Source organism: Neopelma chrysocephalum, unplaced genomic scaffold (assembly GCF_003984885.1).
Source record: "Neopelma chrysocephalum unplaced genomic scaffold, ASM398488v2 Primary Assembly neopelma1_147, whole genome shotgun sequence".
Classification (NCBI taxonomy): domain Eukaryota; kingdom Metazoa; phylum Chordata; class Aves; order Passeriformes; family Pipridae; genus Neopelma; species Neopelma chrysocephalum.
Window position 1 is genome coordinate 10,535,850 of NW_020897809.1, and position 20,434 is coordinate 10,556,283.

The 20,434-nt window shown below is 44.4% G+C and overlaps 1 protein-coding gene across 25 annotated transcripts in view; it reads right to left on the reverse strand.

Moving 5' to 3' along the window:
* Positions 1–20,434, reverse strand: part of CADPS (calcium dependent secretion activator) — a 211,861-nt gene that overhangs the window by 73,699 nt on the left and 117,728 nt on the right. For 14 of the 25 annotated variants that reach the window (XM_027700569.1, XM_027700552.1, XM_027700572.1 and 11 more), the window contains exons 12-14: positions 20,025–20,036; positions 12,818–12,954; positions 7,433–7,620 (exon numbers count right to left, since the gene is read on the reverse strand). In XM_027700569.1, the coding sequence (XP_027556370.1) occupies positions 7,433–7,620; positions 12,818–12,954; positions 20,025–20,036 (337 nt within the window). The remainder of the gene's footprint in view (positions 1–7,432; positions 7,621–12,817; positions 12,955–20,024; positions 20,037–20,434) is intronic. The other 11 variants (XM_027700560.1, XM_027700558.1, XM_027700549.1 and 8 more) reach the window with 1 other exon arrangement.

Sequence of the window (20,434 nt, forward strand, 5' to 3'; positions counted from 1 at the left end):
CATCACCGTGGCAAGGACTCCCTTTCTCACCCAGCTGTGGACTATATTGCATCTGACATGATGAGCATCTCTTGAATCTACCTTTCAAATTTTCGGCAAACCATTTTCTCACTGTCCTTCACAAAGTTGACATTTTCGGCAGCATGATAGGAAAGATGTCATGTCGGCTGCTTTTCAAGTTGTTGTCACAGTGGTTAGCACCAGTTCTGTCATCTTTGCTTTCCTCACAATCCCCCATCTTGAGCCATGTCACAAATAATAATACTTCCGATGTTTTTGTCAAATTTCAAATACTATAACCCAGCTGCACATCTTCAGATTTACTAGTTATGTTAATCTTTGTTGCTCATCTTCCCAGAAGCTGAAGCATTAGGAACTCACTAATTAGTGACAAATGCAGGATATAGATAGAACTGGAAAAACACTACCCAAAGCCTTGCACTTAATTTATTAGCTCGATAATTTTGAAACCTAATTAAATATTCAAGTCAAATATACTTTGAAAATGTAATCTTTCTGAGGGAACATATTTATTTTCCTTTTTGCAAGAACACAAAGGGAATATAGCTTAGCATTGCTATAATTTAAGATTCACTTCTGTGCTAGAGACAATTCCAGTACATGGCTGATGGGGCTGAAAAAAATCCCCAAGAGAAGCTCAAGTCGCACCAGCTTGTTCTGATGCTTATTGGCAATTTTGTTTTCAGCAAAGGTCTCCAGCTCAACTTTGATACTTGCTATTTGATCTCATGGACAGAAGCACTGACTCCTCCAGCAAACAGCATCTCTGCAGCAAGGACACCTAAAACACAGCTGCAGGAACTCGTGTTCTCACACACAGTCCACAACCACATCACTACTGCACTGAAGCAGTGATGAGAAGTGAGAGGAGAACAAAGGGGTGGAAAAAAAAGTTTTTGATGTACATGCTATATACAAACACATGAGGGACAAAACGGGTTTGGGTCTATGAATTCAGGTTGACAAACAACATTAATGTCTCCATCTGTGTGGAGACACAATTCCATCCAATTCTCTATAGCTCCTGCTCATGGATACTTGAGGTGTACGGCAGAAGTTGTGGGCAGAGAGGGAAGCAGAAGGGCAAAAAAGGCAAGAAAAATAACTAACGAGATTTTTAATTATAAGTAAACAAGTTTCAGATCACTCCTTCTGCTGCAGATTCACTGTGTTGGCTCTAAACTAGTAAATTCCCACTGTAAATATTTCATATGAAAAGTTTTAAATGCCACTTTCCTAATCCCCCCATGTTTTTAAGTTTTAAGCCACAAAAACAACAACATCAACAAAGCAGGTGGTGATATTAAAAAAAAAGGGTTGCAATTTAAACAGCAAAAATGATAGTCCTTGTTTAGCTTAGATGGTTTGTGCAAATTCCGGCGTTAATTATAAATTATAATTAGGACCTGTGATCCTAAGGCCACTGCTTTATTCTACAAGTCCCGCCTCCCCCCATGCCCTTTTCTAATTATACCCAGTGCCCCCAGGGCTAGTTATGCTGCTAAAACAAATATATCAAAATGATTTTTTAACAAAGACTAATATATGAAGCAATAGCATGCATTTGTATGCAATTATAAATATACAGTATAGCTCCAGCACGTTCATCTCTTTGACATAAGCCTCTATGAAATACCATGGCGGCTTCTAAATGAAAAGACATATCATCTTTTACACCTTTTATGTTTAACTTGTCTACACTTTTTTTTTTACTGGGGAAAATATTGCTTACACGTAGCAAACAGATCTTTGCACGCACTGTGAGCCCTGGCATGCAGAGCCAAGGGAAAAAAAACAATGTCAAAAACTGATGCAAATAATTTGATTTTTTAAGTAACAACTCAAATATAAAACACGTGCTGCCTTCAGCTCCCTTGCTGGTTGCCAGGTGCAGCACATATGAGCTATACAGTAAACATCAATGATTAGTGCCTTGGACGGCATGTGTCAGGATAGGCTTTCTCAGGATCCCTCGCAGGAAGCCTTGCCTGCGCAAAGTCCCACCGGTTGCACGGGGCAGAGCTCTGGGGATGTGGGCAGGATCACAGCTGCCTGCCTGCTGCCTCCCACATCTCCCCCAGCAAATTGGACCTGAAAGAGCCCACCTGTCTAGACCCCGAGGAAAAAAGCGTATTCGGCAAACATCAATTTTCCCTGGCTCCCTTTTCCTTCTGGGGATTCACACGGCGCAGGAAATGTTGTTTGGGAGCCCTTTGTTCATCCCAGAGCTCCTGGGTGCTTCCCCATTGAGATGCTGCTGAGCATGGGAGCCATTTCATCTCCCAACTCCTGCCTTCATTTCGCTCGGGCTCTCCTCCACCACCGCAGCACTGAGCCAAGTCACGGCTCATCGCTTCTCATGTGCGATCTGCACCCCTGACGCACCGCGGCTGCACCGGATGGTTTCTGAGCCCTGCCATCCTACACCCATTGTAATGAATCACGTCAGCCGTGGAGCTGGTGATCTGCTGGTGGCTGGCAACCCACCGCCCTTCAGCACAGGCGCCGGATCCCATCCGACAGACAGTCGTAGCGTGTGCTGTGTCACCACGGACTCATCACGGGGCTGGATGGGACATGGAGCTGGCACCCAACGAAAGGGTAGGTACAGCATCACACCCTGCCAGATCCAACCTGCCTCCCTGCAGCCAGGGCAGTGCATCTGAACAAGACCTGGAAACTCAACACAAAGTCCTAGGAAAGCATACGAAGGTATCATGTTCACATATTTACTACTGAAGGGACCAAAACAATCCTGGATTTCTTTTGTTTCAACTGGCTGTGTAGAAACCTTGCCTTTATGTGAAACAGCCAGGTATGCAATTAGAATACAATGGAAAAAATTAGAGGTATGTCATGCAGAGTTTTCAATTCCTCAAGGTTTATGACAATCGCATTATTTCTGCTGTAAAAACACTAATGAAATGTTAGCATTAGCTAATGAAAGAGCTACTTCTTGAAAACAAGCTTGAGACCATAAAATACAGTTTACAGAAGAAAGGGAAGTCACTAATATACCAAATCAATTAACAGAGAGACTTGTAACTGCTTGGACCTTGGGTAAATTGTCACTGAACTTGCAACTTGCAGAAAATTATGGTGTTCAGTTGCTACTGGACTGGAGACGATTCAGTCCAGCACTCTGATTTTGATAAGCTCCATGTCTGCTAATACTAAGCATGCACACGATCAATATTTAAGTCTTATTTTTAAAAGTTGGGGATTAACAAGCACAAAAAGAGTCTTTTACGGTGCCAATTTTAAAGCTGAAAAACAATATTATTATATGCCTAAATAAAAAAAATGCACAAGAGAAACAAGGCCACTCCTGAAAGCGACTGCAAGGGGCAGGAACCACTGCTCAAGGTTTAGGCACTAGCTTTTGACCTGGAAAAGCTCAGCTCAACTTTCTGCTCCGCAATGGCTCTCCCATGTACAGACAGGGAAGCAGCGAAGCTCCTCTGACACATCCCTTCTCTGTGTGTCAAACAATGCTGGCAGTACTGTCATAGCTCTCCAACACGAGGACAGCAAAAACACGGAAAGAGAAGGCAGGGAAAGACCTCAGTGGCCATGTAAAACCTTTCGCAATTTTACCCCAAATCACAGTGTCTTCTCAAAACCACTCCTGCTCTTGCCTTTGCTAGTTTTTAAGAACTACTGATAAAGGAAAGCAACGACCTCAGTACTATAGCAGTGATAGCAAATGCAGAGACATCAACAAAGACACAATGTATGTTGTCGGGTGACTGGATAACACTGTGCCTTTCTCACCTGTCACCTAGGTAAATATATCAGAAATCACATCATCTTTCATAATGGTAGGACTTTACAAAAGGCATCCAGCGATACCCAGTGGACAAGACTCCGTTACCAACTCACTAGTGACCACAACAGTTAAAAAGCATCGAGTTCCTCAGTCTTAGTGAAGAGCAAGTACCTGGGGAACAGCAAACCATGTGGATATTTCTCTTGTTGATCCCTGCCTTCCTGACAACCTGACCTCACATAGTCAGGTGCCTGCAAGAGGTGAAACTTAGGACAAGTAATTTACATTTAACCCTATTTTTACTTGGAAAAAAGATGAAATTAAAACAAAAAATTAAGGGGACTGTCACACAAACAGCAGTGATTTACAGCCTTGGTACGGAGAGATCATGTCAGGGCTCTGAATAAGCAACATGAGCCCAAAGGAGTGGGGAGACCAAACTCTGACATATAAAGCAACAGGGTTACAAAATGTCCCCAAAATCTCGTTTTGACCATTTCACCTGCTGCAGCCGCAGGGTCAGCTCCAAGCTGGAGGTGCTTTTCCACCAGCATCCGTCCTGCCCCTGTCCCGGCTGCGGTGCAGTGGCCGTGCTGCCGAGGCGGGGGCCGGACGGGCGAGGAGGCATCGTGCCTGCGCTGACGCCTGTCATCCTGTCAGCCTTGACCTCCAGGCTGTCCTCGGCGTCCGCACCGCAGCCCGCCTGCACTTCCCCGCTGACTGCGAGCGACTGTTGTCTCACTGCCTGACCTTATGCAAACACGATACAAACAGACAGCCCACCTCAGCTCCATCACTGTCTGCTGCTAATACAGGAGATTGATAGCCACATGAAATTATCTCCCTTCTCGACCTTCATTACTGGGTGGCATATTCTGACTGACAGCCAACCTCGTCCTGGGGAAAGCTAAACCACCCGTTCGGGGTTTTTACTGTCTAAAAGTGAAGGAACTTTTTTTTTGTAAAGAAAATCAACACTTTTTCAGTTTCAACAGAAAAAGAAGCCTCTGTTAAACAGAAGAACGTCTTGTAACTCAATCTTTCCCAGACAACTGTGCATCCCAACAACAATGCAATGCATGGCCACTCCAAGATGTTCTGCTGAATGCCGTGCTGGGTCTTGGGGCAGGTCTGCCACCTTGACAAATTTTACATGGAAAGTTTTCAGCTCTGCCATGAGCTATAGGTTTCTTGGGGAGAGCAGGGCCAGCCATAAGGTAACAAGCAATGTATGGACACAGCAGGTGGGAGGAAGGGATGTAGCTGAAGCGAACGCGGCTTTACACACGTCGCAACTGCCAGGAAGGACTGCTCGGGTAAATACCGGCTTTCGATCGCTCTCTGCCAGCCAGCTCGCAAACGCACCACGCATGTGGCCTCAACAGCTTTCTGAAAAGAAATCGTGACTCTTCCGCTCAGATATTCACATTTCTTATAGTAGACACAAAAGATACGGAGTCGTGTGTTCTGTCAGACCCCCTGTGGTCCCTTTCTGTGACCTTCTGATAGCAAAAGCCAGACACTGCACCCCGCAGTCTCTGCACCAAACTGCCGGGTGCTACCCAGAGTCTGCCCTTGGTGGCAACGCGCGATGCCTCAGCCTTGCAGTTCCCACACAGAGCCTCCTGAAATCCCCAGGCAACAGAGAGACAGCAGTGACCAAGAAGGAATATGAACCTTCAACCTTCTGATGTGAAGTCAACCATCAGCTAAAGACAGCTAAGTCATAGCAAGACACCTCATTTCTTTCTTGGAATATTTTAAATGGAATGTGACTATTTCAGTGACTGGAATAGCCTGTCCACGGCTGAGCTTCTCCCAGCACAGTGCAGCAGCCACACACAGCCCTGGACAGCTTTACAGCATGAGACTGGGGCCTACATACCACATGAGTTTTAAAGCATGACATTTCCTGAGCCCACAACTCTCCAGCCCCATGGGGAGGGAATGGCAGGTTGTCACCTTGGCCAGTACTGTCAGATACCTCCTGCCACCAACCCTGATGAAAAGGAGGCTTCAGCCCTGGCTGTGCTGGACCCTGTGCAGAGATACATGGGGGACCTGTGATTGGCATCTGACCCTCTCTCTGTTATGGGCCAAATGGGCTTTGAGCCAGATCCTGTTCCCACACCAGCTGAGATGACAAAGGGCAATGGGGCAGCCAGTTTCGCTGCCTGATCCCATCCCCTACGTGTCATGTGAGCTATCTCACGTGTTTACACAGGCCTAAAAAGTTCAAGGTCCTGACCCCCTATGGGACTTGGGTGCCCCAATTCCATCCAGCTCCCAGGAGAGTGTATGACCCAAATGCCAGAGCCACAGTGGGCCTCCCTGAGCTGTGGGGATGCAAACTGCCCAGTGTGCTCAGTGACCAAGGAGCCCCCAGTGCCCTCTGCAACACACTCCTGTGCACTACATGCTTTTGCTTACCTTTTTGGCTCTGGATTCGGCTGGGATTTGGGCTCTTTCTTTTTTTTGGACTCCTTTTTGGAATCCTTTTTTGTCTCCGTCTCAGCAGCAGGGGCCTGAGATGCTTTGCCCCCCTCACCGTCTGCACTTGGCTGTGACCCACCAAGTAATTCTGCCATGAGTTCTCTTGGGGGAGTGATTGAAATGTGGGGGGCAAGACCAGCAGCAAAAGTGAAAGAAACAAGAACAAAGCATGAAAAAACTCAAAATAAAACAAAAGGAAATTAAGCTGAAAGGAAACAACTGAAATCATATCACAATTGGCAAAGAAAGAACGGATGAGCAAAGGAAAGTCAGAACTAAAAAAGAAACTAAGGAATCAAAAACTTGGTTTCCATGACAAGATGTATGAAAGTAACTGCAAAAGCAAGTGGCAGCCTTGCAATGTGAAACCTGGGCAGTGCATGTTGTAATTCAGGGTGGTATTTACCAGAGCATTTATGAAAACACCTAATTATTTTATACCAGCAGCATATGCAGGATACAGAGTGATATCTCAAAGTATATAATACAACTTAACAGAAAAAAAAAGCAGAAAAAGAAGTTGCAATAGATGCTACAGCTGTCAGCAAAATAAACAGAGAGGGAAAAAGCACAGCTCTAGTTCCTCCCATCAAAGGTTTTCCACATTTGAGAGAAAGGAACTGGTTTCTTCTGAAACTGAAATTGCTTTGTAACAGTGCAAAATTTTCAGTTATGTCTAAGCAATTTCTGCACTGATGTCACGTGGACTTTAAATGAGACATGGGTGCCCAAGGGCTTAAAGCCCTTTTGAACACTGAAGTTTGATAGTGCTGAAAATTTCACTGCTGCAATTTGTCAGATCCTCTCCCACAACAATTAAATCAGCACAGTGCATCATTTACTTGTATTTATTCAACCTGCGACAGTCACATGTACTTCAACTTTATCTTGTCCAGAACTGCATCTAGCAGGTGCCTGGGCAAGAAAGTTAAAACCCTTCATTTCTGGATCCTCTGTGTGCATTTTTACTGCTTACATTAAACAAGCAACAAAACAAACAAACAAACCGACTATGCCACTAGAAGTGCTGCTGCCAAACATCCACTGTGAAAACAAATTGGGGACTGTTGTGCATTATCCAAGGAAACCTATATTTGACAAAGTCATCCCTTGCTGGCAGGGTGCTGCTAGCTAAGAAGAATTCCTTACCTGTTGCCATGAACATGTGATGCACAAAAGGCAAAGCTGTAGTGAAGTAAGGTGGGGTCAATCATAGCTCCGTTTTCTGCGCGCTCTAGCAAATCTCTGAGGTAGCAGAGATGTCTGTGACAGCCTCTCACTCCATTACGTGCACAATACTCATCTAGCACAAAGACCTGGCCAGGACTAAACCAGCCCTGTTTAGAAATAAAGAGACTTGATTTTAAATATAAGTTATTAAATACAAAGGCTATCAGATTTGGAGGTGTAGTGGTCAACTGTTCTAATAAAAGGAATACAAACCTAAGGCTATGTTAAGGAAAAAGGAGAGAGGTCACTCAAACAATACAGTCTGAACATCATCACTCAAACACAGCATATAGTCAGTGCAACTGTTAACAAAAACATATTATGCTACCATTAAAGGGAAATGTCACTTAAATGCTGAAAAGTTAGGCCAGTTCATGACAGTGCCTAGCAAAAAGAAGAGGAAAAAAAAAAAGACACCTTTAAGAGATGACAAAGGTTTGGTTATTTAAACAGCGTGAAACAGTAATCTCACTTTGGGGATGGGATTGTACATTGGGCCAGGAGCAAAAAGACTGATGTGGGGGAAGAGTATGGAGGATTACACTGAACAATGACTCTTGCATCTGGCAGGTAGCAACGTCCTGCAGACAGAGAAAGGCAGTTCTGCAGTATCAGAAAGGGATGTTTCCTATGATCCTTATTTTGTGCCACTGGCGACATGCTCTGACATTGCCCACCTCCTCGGCACCGAAGCAAGGGGAGCTCTGCTCAAGAGCAGGGTTTCTTTACACATCCAGAAACCTCAGACTATTTCTGTCTGTCAGTCCTGAGGGCCTGGTGACACACGGCTTGCAGTGCAGTGCAGTGTCCGGACTCCCAAGGAGGACACCCTTCCCCGCGAGGGGATGGCTCCAGTGAACATCCTGGGACAGCCGAAGTGGAATGTGCCTCTGCCTTTGGGAACGGCGCTAATGAGAACAAGAATAATCTCGTAGATTGCTTTTCAAAATGCTGCAAAACCGTCAATATTTACATGGAAATTTGGGTGCTAAACAATTGCTAAGACGCAGCTCTGGAATGCATCAAGCTGCAAAATCTTTCATCGTTTAATTGAAAAGTTCCTGCAGCGGGCGGGAGAGTAGTTGAGGCAGAGCACTGCCCCTATAGGCAACTTCTTTGCCACCCCATCTGTTACCCCAAATGCTACATCTTAGAAACAACACTGCTGTGAAAGATTAAAATATATTTTCTACCACTCAGATGACACCAAATCTTTTCTAGATGCCAAAATAGCTGCTTTGAAAAGAGTTGAAGAAATATCAATTAAGAGCTCAAAGACATAGAGAAGGATTTGCTCATCCTTATTGGGCCAACTCCAAAACAGATTGAGAAAAGAATTAAAATAATGAGGGGAAAATGATAGATATAGGGAGTAGCTACAGTGCTGGGATCACTGGAAGTGCACATTTCAAAATGAAGACACAGAACAATGCAGATGGGACAGCCCTCTGGAAGGCTATTTTTTGGGAGGGGTATATTTGCCTTCACCAGTTTTAATGGCATTTTTGTCTGCTTTTTGGTTGGTGGCATTATGCTTGATTCTGGAGTTCTTTACGTTGCCTGTTTGTTACATCCTTGGATGATCTCTTCACCTTGTCTCTCTTCACGAAAGTCTTTGGCTATCAGGCACGGTAAAAACATAGAAATGTCGTGATTGCTCTGCAGTAGAAAGACGTCTGTGTTTGGTTACAGGGATAGAAGTGCAGCTGAAACTGTTATATTCACCTAATGCATACAAAGGACTCATTTCTCCCTACAGGGTGAAATCATGGCCCTACTGACACTGACGGGAAGGCTGGCACTGATTTCACTGGAGTCAAGTATTAAGCCCAGAGTTTAAAGTGAAGGAAGCAGAGGCTGGACCCAGTGATCCAGAGCACCCCACACTGCTCCCCTGAACTGGATGCTGGTTCTCAGGAGGACAGAAGGGACGGGGGCAAACACTCAGGGTTGCTGCCATGGTGCAAAGAGGGGAAGCATGAGCAAAAGCTCAGAGGTTCAGTGGTGAGCCTCAGACCTCATTAGACCACAGGCAGCAGACTGTGGGTAAACAGACCCAGAGCCCAACAGAACCAGGCAGTCTTCATTTGCAGGAAGAGGTAGGAAATAAAACACCTGCTGCTGAATGGGGCTCCAAGGGAGCAGTAAATGCTGCTCACCACAGCCCCAGAAAAACTCCTATGGTTTGATGAAAGGTGGTGTTCAGACAGATCTCCCAAATCTTCAGGCAGATCCTGGCTCTTGATGAAGATTTGCCTGGCCCAACCAGCTGACACCCAGCCAGCCTGGCAAACACAGCTGACAGTGATGACACATGGGGTGTCTGTCCCCAGTGCAGAGAGGTGTAGCACAACGTGGCCTCACAGATGTCTCCAATGGAATTAGGAAACCTGGAGGAGACAATACAGAAAGGGTGCAGAGCACAGGGAGCTCCACTGACTGTTCAACAACCTGAACTGCTCCAGTACAGGAAAATGTGTCTCAGGCACCAGCAGGGAGTGCCATAGGAGCTTTGGAGCTGGGAAAAGCAAGGATTGGTCAGGGCTGGTGAAACACGGACCAGCTTTCTAAGGGCAAATGCAAATTTTGAGAAAAACAGAATTTTTGAGGGAAAATTTTCACATCTTTCATTAGCTAAATTTTGCCTTTTACCACAGGAAGTCCAAGAGAATTTAATCTTGGTGGCCTGCTTCATGGTCCTCTTAATCTGATTCCTTCACATATCTTGGCTAGGCTGGGCACTCTGAAGATTTTCCACCAGTACATGCTGTGCCTTATAATGGGAATTCCATGAATGCTGACACATCATGGTCAATACAGCTCCAGCACGGACCCAGCTGTATGAGCTGGATGCTGGCAGTGGGTTGGGAAGTCTTGGGAAGAGCTGAAGGGCAGTCTCAGAAACAGCATACATGTCCAAGTGAAAGGAGTGAAGACGCACGCGTGTGTGGGGTCCATACCATGCTGGAACAGCTGAATGCTCATCCCATTAGTCCAGGAAGAGCCCTGAATGTGACTCTGCTACCAGTTTGTGGATGACAGGCAGGAGCCCTCAGCAAGCTCTGCAGAAAGCGCTCTTCCCCTTTCCCAGCACTGAGCTCTCTGCCAGTAAACATCACTTCTGCTGTGGCTGAGTCAGCCAGGCTGTTTGTTTTCCTAGGGATGCCTGGCTCAGCCCATGAGTGGGCTCACAATTGCGTTGTTTAACCTGGTTCCACAGAAAGGAAGTGATGCTGAGTTATCCTCTGTGTCTGGGTAAGTCTTCCCTGGCACCTCCAGGTCCACATTTGAAAACAAGAAGAGGTGTGACGAGGCAAAACTCCGTGGGACCTTGCATGGAATGTCCTGTAGGGAGAATAAGAACTGCCCAGCAGCACACAGAGTGGACAGAGCAGGCTTACCACGGGCTCACAGCTCCTCCAGCCAAGTCAACGCAGTGCTATCACCAACATCCCAATGACACAGTAAGAACACTGGGAGCTCTTTGCAGTTAAACTCAAATTTTGAGGTCAGTCTGGTTTTTTTTACACCATAATCAGGACAAAACCATGGTAAAGCAAGTAAAGAAGCATGTGAAATCCAAGCGTAGGTGAACACAGGCCATTATTCTCTTCCTTACAACACTGCAATGGGTGATTTGAAAGAAGATCAAGTTAATTGGTTAATTGGTGATGCTCCGCTCCGAAGAGGCATGACTCTTGGTGCTGAGGGGAGCTCCACTGCTCCAGCAGCTTCTATCAAAGGCCTAAACATCTCCATAACAAGCAGAAGTGCGGTTGGTGGGTTTCTTGAAGAAAAACAGTGTTAATTGTTTTCAGTGATGGCCTCGCACCTCTCCACGGGTTTAATTCAACAGCCACAGCTCTCTCACCAGGCCCGAGATTGCACAGAGACAAACCAGCAGCAAGCCAACCTCTCAGACATGCATGGATGGGAATGGTCTTCCTAGGGTCAGCCATGCGTGGGGAGCAGAAGCTGCATGCCAATGTCACTGCCTGCCAGAGCAAAGACCTCGATGGAACCGGTGAGGAACCTGCTGCAGGTCTGACAATGCTCCCACCAAGCCTACTTGTACCACTTGGGTATCTGCGGGTAAAGTGCAGCCTTCTCCCACCCCGTCCTTACCTCAGGGGACGTCCACAACAGTTCCTCCCAGCCCTTCCTCTCCTCAGGGAGGTGACAACTCACTACCACTAATGGCATTTACTGATTCTCAGCCCTTCAGAGGAGATTGGTCCTCGCGTGCGGTGCAAGGTGTGGGGTAGTGAGAGAAGCATCATGGTGGGGGGGACGTGGAGGACAGGATTTGAGACCAACAGCCTCATTGCCAGCTGCTCAGCTGTGCTCCCAGGTTTCTCCTAAGACACTTGAGAGTCCCAGCTCCAAGACTGCACAGCTGGCAAAGATGAAGGCTCTTGGCACGGGGTGGTCCTTCTGGTGAAGGAGCCCACCATGACACCCCAGTATGGAGGGTTCTGTGCAACTCTAGGAGGGCAGCAGGTCAGGATCTGTCCCATGCCATGTTCAGGACAGGTTCTCCACTTCAGACTCCCCTAGAAAGGATTCACCCTATTGTTTTCTCCAAACTAAGAGCCTTTTCATCCTCCTCACTGAAACTCCTAAAAATTAATTGCTCAAGTTGTGTTGTTATAGGTTATTTGTAATTTAAACTCTTACAGTACCCAAGAGCCCCCAAGCACTGCACTCCAGCCAAAGGTTACAAGCTGTCCTGGAGCATCTCCTGCCACTGTCCTACAGTGGGCTGAGAGCTGCAACTGCTGCTCATGGGAGTGCTCAGGATGGGCATGCGACTAAGTGAGCACAGACAGACTGCAGCATCACTGCAGTTATCCACATAGTACCATCTGTTACCTGCTTGGGATCCCTGCTCATAAAGAGACATAAAGGTGGGCCACAGTTATTCCCGGTGGGACTCCACTGACATGGGAGGTGGTATCAGACTGTCATCTCTCCCCTGTTCTTTCATCCAGAAGACTCTGGAAGGCAGTGCAGGAGGCTGCAAAACACTGCTCTCTACTTCACATCCCCACACTGGAGTTTGTCTTTGCAGGAAGAAACATTTTAAGCATTGCAAACAGAAACGATAAAGACAGTGCGACTGGAGAAGAACAGCAGTCAATTCACTGCAGGCAGCCTCTCAAAAGAAAATACCTCTGGGCCAAATTCAAACCTGGTGTAAACAGAAGTCAATCTTCCAGCAACAGAGGGATTAGCCCCCACTCACACTAGCTTTGACTTTGCTGCTTGATGTTTATATCACTAGAGACCAAAGAATATACTTGCCAGACAAGAATAGGAATCATTAAGTCTGTGGTCCAAAGTGAGGCGCTGAACCATCTCAAAGAGTGAAGCGTGGTCAAAGTTACAGGGATTGGAAGAGATAAATTCATCCATGCCATGCTTTTGAGCTCTATCTGCATCTGTTCATTTATACATATAGAGAAAGACACCATTTAGAGAGATATAAGACATTTTAGTTGACAAATACAACAGAGAAAAATATACAGTATGAAGCATGAAAGCTAAATATCTCCTCTTCCCTCCATTGCCATTAAGTTTTCTCTTTGCAGGCTACATAGTACACTTCACCTCCCATTGTCAACTTGCATCAGTTATGGACTATATTATTGCATTTAGGTAAAAGATTTTAGAATTAACATCTTGTCAACTGCTCATTATAGTGCATTTATTCTGTACTTAAAACCAGAACACAAACCCAAGAATTCACTCTGTATCTTACAATAGGCTACGAGTTAACAGAATTTTGGCTCACATAAGTAAATTAGCTCCTATTTAGATAGTTGTGGTTAATTGTAATAGATTCTGCCATTCTAATGAAGTTACAGCTGTAGCATTTTTCTCTACATTTGCTATGTTTTCTAGGTATCAGACCAGTTACGTTGTTCTTTATCCAAATGCCAATGTTTGTCTTCCCCACGGCAATCTTTTTTCCTAATGGCAACTTTAAATGCTACCTCACTGAAATAAAAAGATGCTCTTTTAAGCATTGCTAAGAAGTTAAATTGATATGTAGTTTGTTGTCACAGAGGCAGTAACCCGACAGGGCGCCGGAGCTGCCAGTCATCCCGATGGAGAGACTGAATTTCCTCTGCCTGGATTACGAGCTGCCATTTTTGGGTGAATTAACAGCCTCAACGTATTCACACTTCTCTGCTTTGGGTGACGTTTACGGGCACTAACTCCTAGGGGCTAATTAATTAATCTCAACATGGTTAACTAAAAATACACCGAATTCAGCAGTTGAAATGAAGCCGCCAAACCGGCCTGGGTGCGGCCAGCCGGGACCCTGCTGGGAGCAGGTTTTGTTCTTCCAGCGGCTGGGGAATTAAAGGACACCTTTCACTCGGTTTTGTCTGTGCTCAGCTTCCTACTATATGGGTTCTTGCCAAATCCTTGACAAAGAAAATAGGATTTAAATCCTTCCCCTGTTTATAGCCTCCTACGGGAACTGGGTGGCCTTGAAACAATGTGGCTGAAAGGACACAAAAATGCAGTTTTCCGCAATAGTAGTATATGGTAACTGTATTTGTTTTAAAACAAAATCCCTCTTTACCAGAAAAAAACACAAAAATCCTTAATTAAAAAATATTCAAGTAAATCAAAAGAGCTTTAAATGAGAGTGAGAATGTTCTTTTATATATGTTTTACTATTCAATATTTAGCTGTGAAGGATGGCATGTCTTTCTAAATACCTCGCTCATGTCAGTGCTCTCAATGATCATTACTGATCATTGGAAGCAATCTTTACATTTTCTGTATAGTCTGTCATTATCTATATACAAACTATATAAATAACATCACCCACTGGAAAGAAATCAGACAAATTAAAACATGTAACATTTCAATTAGCTGCTAGGAATACTTAATTCAGCTGTAGCTGGCAATTTTCCTCACTAAAACCCTGCTGAATAAACACTGACGTTTTTCCTACAGCTGGTTAATTTTTGAGGGTCTGCTCCCCTGTTTCACTCTATGTGCTGGGCCCTGCTGCCCCCCACGTCACCTCCCTCCCTGGTCCCAAATTCCCCCCTCTGCCTATGCCAGCAGCTCCGTGCATTCAGCACAGGGACAGAAGAAGCTGATGATGGTGCCGAGTGAGGTGGCAGCACAAGGGCTGGCTCGGGGGATGGGGACAACTTCCCTGAGGAGCACATCACCTCCAGGGCACCTCTCCAGCACCCCTGGGTGTGGGATGTGAAGCCCACCCAGCCCTGGGGCTTGTGGCATGGGTCGGCTCCTGTCTGTTTTGACAGCTTTCTGCCCCCTCGTCTCTGTCCCTTCTGGCCAAGATGGATTTGATTGCATTCACTCCCAAAGAGTTCGGCTGTGCTGTTTTCGATTCCATCCCTAGTGCCCGCAAAATGTTTTAACAGCTATTATCAGACTATTTTTAATGGCTTGCTGCTCTGCCCGGCTCCTCGGAGTTGACTGCAAGCTGACAAATTGGCTGGAGGCCTTCATTTGCCAGCTTCGCTCAGAGATTTTATTACTTTTCAATTAGGAGCCCTGATACACTGTCAATCCTCCTGCTCAGCCAACGAGGCTCCGAGAGCTGAGTAAATCAGCTGGAAATTTGAAGAGTCCTCTAGCCCTTTAGCTGGTGAACTTTTTTGAGCATATGTGCTAGAAAGCATGTTTGAAATGAATATTTTTTACTCCAGACTAATAAGCTTTTCCCCACGTTACGTTCTCTGATCAAGGTGGGCACAGAGTAGACCTTTGGTTGGTGGGAACCGACCGAAGCGCCGCTGGCTTACACCGAGCTGAGGGTCTGGCTGGGCTTTTTACAATCTCCCTGCCCAAGGCAGGGGCACAGACAGTTCCCTGCCAAGCGTGAGAACAGACACAGTGATTAAATGTCCTTCACAACTGTCCATAATCAGGGACAATTTTACTTTCATTAATCACTTTGAAGCCACGCCTTACTGAGCATCCCATTGGGTGCCTGCTCGAAAGCCCATTTCCCCCAAAGCTCTCCACCTCGGAACAACCACATGAAAAGAGAGACATCAGACATGGCACTGCGTGAGCTCAAGTGACCAGAAAAGCATGATCCACATGACTTATGCTCAGTCAGTGGTTTAAAATGTGGATTTCTGCCATGGGAAGGAGGATGAGCAGCTGCAGCTCTTCCTGCAAAGCCCAGCGCCGCAGCTCTTGCACGGCCAAACCATTTTGCATCAGCAGAGATGCAGGGCTGGGTGGGTGCACGTTGCCCACCCAGGGGATACAGCTGGTGTGATGTGAACTAGAGATGCCTGTGAAGAATGGTAATACAAATGTGTATTTCTTACAAATGGAATATCAACTCTGGGCCAGATGCTGCTCTGGGCCAAAATTCTCAAAAATCACTAGGAGCAGGTTAAAGAGGTCAATCCTACACTAAATTCATCTTCCCTTAATTATTCTAAATAAGCACCCCATGCACCTTACAGTTGCTTTTCGAATTTTGATTTTTCCAATGGACTCACTTTTAAAAATGAAATTCAGGAATTGAATTTTCCCAAAACATTAAACTTCCTAGGCAATACACACACAAAAAAAGAACAGATCTAAATATATTATTACCCCACTTCAGACACATATCTGCAATTTAAAATAATGCCAACATCTGCATTTGAAATAAGTTTTACGTCTAATTTACCTTCTTTCAAAATGGCCTGTACAGTTTGCATGTGATCTTAAACAAAGTACAAAATGAGAATGGCTAATATTCACACCCAAACTGTACAGCCAATTTGTAAGTACTTTAAATTAATTGTTTCAGTCAAATACGGCTGCTTTTTTGACCCGGCTCTGTTATTCTAGCTAAAAAGGAAGGAGAAGCCAAAGAAAGAAAGTTATATGATGCTCCAGTAATTTGCAATCCCTTCCCAAGGTGCCGTGCCAAGCTCGCTAGTGCTTCTTTGTTCGGGGCTCCAGCTGAAATGCTACTGCAGGCCCACAAAAGTTATCTTACATATTTAGACAAGCTGCACACAACTGCAGCTGAAAGGTGTTTGATGGTGGTCTCGGGAGGGAGGCTGTCAGAGGAGGGACATGGGCAGCACAGGCTCCACGAACCTTTCTTCTGGAAAACTGCAGACTTTGGCCTTTTAGATCACACTTGGTCTCTACATTACTGCCTTCTTTTAATACTGCCAGGTTTATTTTGTTCGTTTTTATCCAGTTTGCATTTTATGCCGACTCCATTAACTAACCCCCTGTCATACAACCCCTTCCTACAAGTGTTTGAAATCAGTCTTAAAAATCTACCAGTGTCAGGAACACAAAGATTTCAACAACAACAAGAATAATGAAAACCAAAGGACTGTCCCACTGTTTGGTTCTCTGAGGGCTCTATTTCTCTTTATCTAACTGTTATTCAAAAAGGAAGAGACAAAATGGTCAAATCTTTCATTCTTTTTTTAAAATGTATTTCCCTGCCCTCTGCATTTCTTTTGCTCCAGCAATAATTTTGGCAGATTTTGCTTTGAGAGCTGTGAAGTTAATAGTGGGGGACAAGCTCCATAAAAGAATTCTTGTTATAAAAGGCTTTAGGTAGCCATTTTATTGTAAGAATTTCTTACTCCAGATTTATTTCTTTTCGATAATGAGTGACTTTGTTTTAGTATCAAAGGCAACTGAACATCCAGTAAATTTTACAATGCATTTGCTTATTAAAATAACCAATAAAATTCCAACAAACAAACAAAAAATCAAACAACTGTAAATTAAAAGGTGACTTTGTATCTTACTCATCTGGAAAATGTGTGCTTGTCATATCTGCTTGACATTACAAGAATGAAGATGTGGTTTGGACAGTAACAAACAATGACACTAGTCAACCTCATCAGGAGACATGAAATAAAGGAATGACAATGATTGATGGCAGCTATTCATTTACAGATATTTCTAGAAAACTCCTCACTGGCCGGGCAAAGCAGGAGAAGTTTTCCAGGCTGCACGGTGCCGGAATGCACCGCGGTGGTGGGTGACTGTGTGCCCACCGCAACCCACCGCCCGCTCCCCGGGGCAGCGGGGTCCCCTCGTGTTCTCACCACTATATGGGAGCTCATGGACACGCTTGGACTGTGACTCGCTATAGAAACACCCAGGGAAGTGCCTGAGAGCCTCATTTTGTCTGGCTGTGTGGAGCAAGAGGCTTCACCAGCAAACACCGGTGTTCTGGAGGGGGAGAAACTAAACCCCTGCGCCAGGAAATTGCCAGGTGGATTGTGAGTGAGCTGCTGGCAGTGCTGGCTGGTGACTTACCAAGTCCCCTCCTCGCCGTGCACTGCGACATTGCCACCTCTGAGAAGTGATACGTGTGTGTGTGAGTGTGTGAGTGTGCACAGGGCTCTGCAAACCTCCTCCCCAAACCTCCTCCCTGTGCGGAGCTGCGGCCGCTGCAGCAGCCTCAACTCGCCTCTCAGCTGCAGAGCAAAGAGCTCTTTCTTTTCCCTTTCATATTATTCCATGTTAGAAGATAGTTTTAAATTTAATTGCCTGTTTATTTCTGTGGTTTATGGCTTTTTCCCCTGCTGCAAACAAATTCTTTTCTGCTTGAGTTACAATTTTAATAAATTACTATGAATGTTCCTGTAAATCACCAGACATACCAGGCACTGAACTGCAATCTAAGTTATCTAATGCTTGGTCATTAAATGAATAAGAATTTGTAGTATGAACTTACATAATTCCTTGTGTGGCAAGTTAAAAACACAGTTTTAGAACAACTATTTAGAGTACAAAACATTGTTTCACAGCATTTTTATAACTATTTAAAAATATTTTGAATTGGATGACTGCAGAAACCCGTGAATTTGTATTTCATAAGTTAGAGTCCCAGGCTTCTTAAAGCACGTAGAAGTGATTTACAGGCTAGTTTTAAATTCATGCAAATTCCGTGAGAACTGAATTAATATTTTAATTCTGCATTCCTGCAATGAAGCATCTGCAAGTTGACAATACAGAAGACACAGCAGCGTTCTCATGATATCTCTAACTATCTAAAAAAAATAAAGCAATTAAAGCACAAAACTAATAATCTAATAGGATAGCAATGCATAGTAGTGCAAATACATGTAATGTTGCCAAAATCAAGTTCATTCATTCATTCACTCTTTCTTTCTTTCTTTCAAAGTGGCAAAAATCTGTATTTCATTCAAATTAAACTTTTGTGCATTTTTTTGAGGTAAAGTCTGATAAGAATCCTCTTTGGAAATCCAAACATTTAGAAAACAAAATAAAGAAAGAAAAAAGAAAGTGTCTGCTGAGAAGGAATTCTGCCTGCTATACCCAGGGGGATATTTGTACACACACGCACATACTCACACATAGGAAAAAAAGAAGAAAGAAGAAACAAAAGGAGCAAGAAGGAAAAAAGGAGTCTTGTTTGATGGCCAGGAGGGATGACACCGCCTGTTCCTTCTCATAATTGCATTCAGATACTCCGGATACATATTTGCCAGCTCTCATGACCCACTGATGCTATTCCCTCCTAAGGAAAGCAGGCACTCACCAGATATTAGAGAAGAAGCTTTTAACACCAGTAAAGGATTTGTACTGGGTGTATTTAGGACTGAACAAAGACTGAGGAGAAGCTGTCTTACAGCACAAGTTTGGGCTTTTATATTTTTCAGAGTAGGTATTCCAGTGGGAAGAAGTAAAATAGCAATTCCCCTGGCTTGTGCTTTGACAAGCATGGCTTTGATTGGTGACTGAGACCCACGCTAAAACATTTAATTATGATAATTTGGGGGAACAGCAGCACCCCTCCATGGCAAATGCATTTAGGTCTGAGCAGGTCAGCATCTCCAAATCTGGGGTGACCCAGAGAGCTGCCACTTGCTGCTGAAATCATGAGTTTATGGGAGAGGGAACTATCAAACCTCGATGACTCAGGCTTGTTTTCACAGGGCATGCGTGGAGGGGTTTCTGGGGGTCTCCTCTGGAGTCCTGCACCTTGTCTAGGTTTCTTGGGGTCTCCTGCCCTACCTTTCTACACCCTGAGGTGTCCATGGTTAGCCCCGCACTCTGGTGCGCTGCACCAAGCTAATCATCGGCACGGAGAGAAAGGATATTGTCAGAGTGCAAAATGATCTGTTTTCAGGCAGGAAGCAGTCAACTAGATGTAAATTCCATGAAACAAAAGAAGGTATTATTTACAGTTTTATTGTGATGTTAATTAATATTTACATCTTGGAATGAAAAATAGAAATGTTAATGATTGGCTTTACTAAGAGGATCACTTGATGCCAATGTGAAAGCCAGGGAGAGAAGGCAATTATGCAAACATCACATGCATCCCAATTTCAGTATGGAAACTTACATTTCAAACCTCAATTCAGGAAAATAACATGGAAAGTTTGTACTACAAAATCTAAACATGAGAAAGATTTAAGAGAAAAAAAAAAAAAGCACATTGCATACGTCAGATAATCTAGCCTGATTATCTGAGCTGTGCTAGCTACAGGGAAGCACTTACCCTTGAGTCCAGCTAGAAGTTAGCAGGGTAAGAAGGAACAAACCAGAATAACATAAAGACTAGCAACAAGGCTCAGGAAAGCAGACAGGAGCCCTAACCTAGCAGCTAAATATTTGGGTTCAAGCAAAGAATGAAAAAGAAACTTAAAGAAAATCAAACCAACCAAAAAGAAAACCACTTATAGCTGAAAATTTCTTAAGCAGCTCAATAAACCTCGCTACTTATTATGGGGGAACAAATCATCACAAATTCTCAAAACAACCAACTCTTTGTATATGGTGTGATTAACAGTTATTAAATATAAACAGACATTAAAAAATTAAATATAACCACAAGTGATACATAAAACAAGTACGGACCAATCTCTCATGTTAAAAAGAAAAGGGTTTTGGAAAAAAAAAGAACGTTGA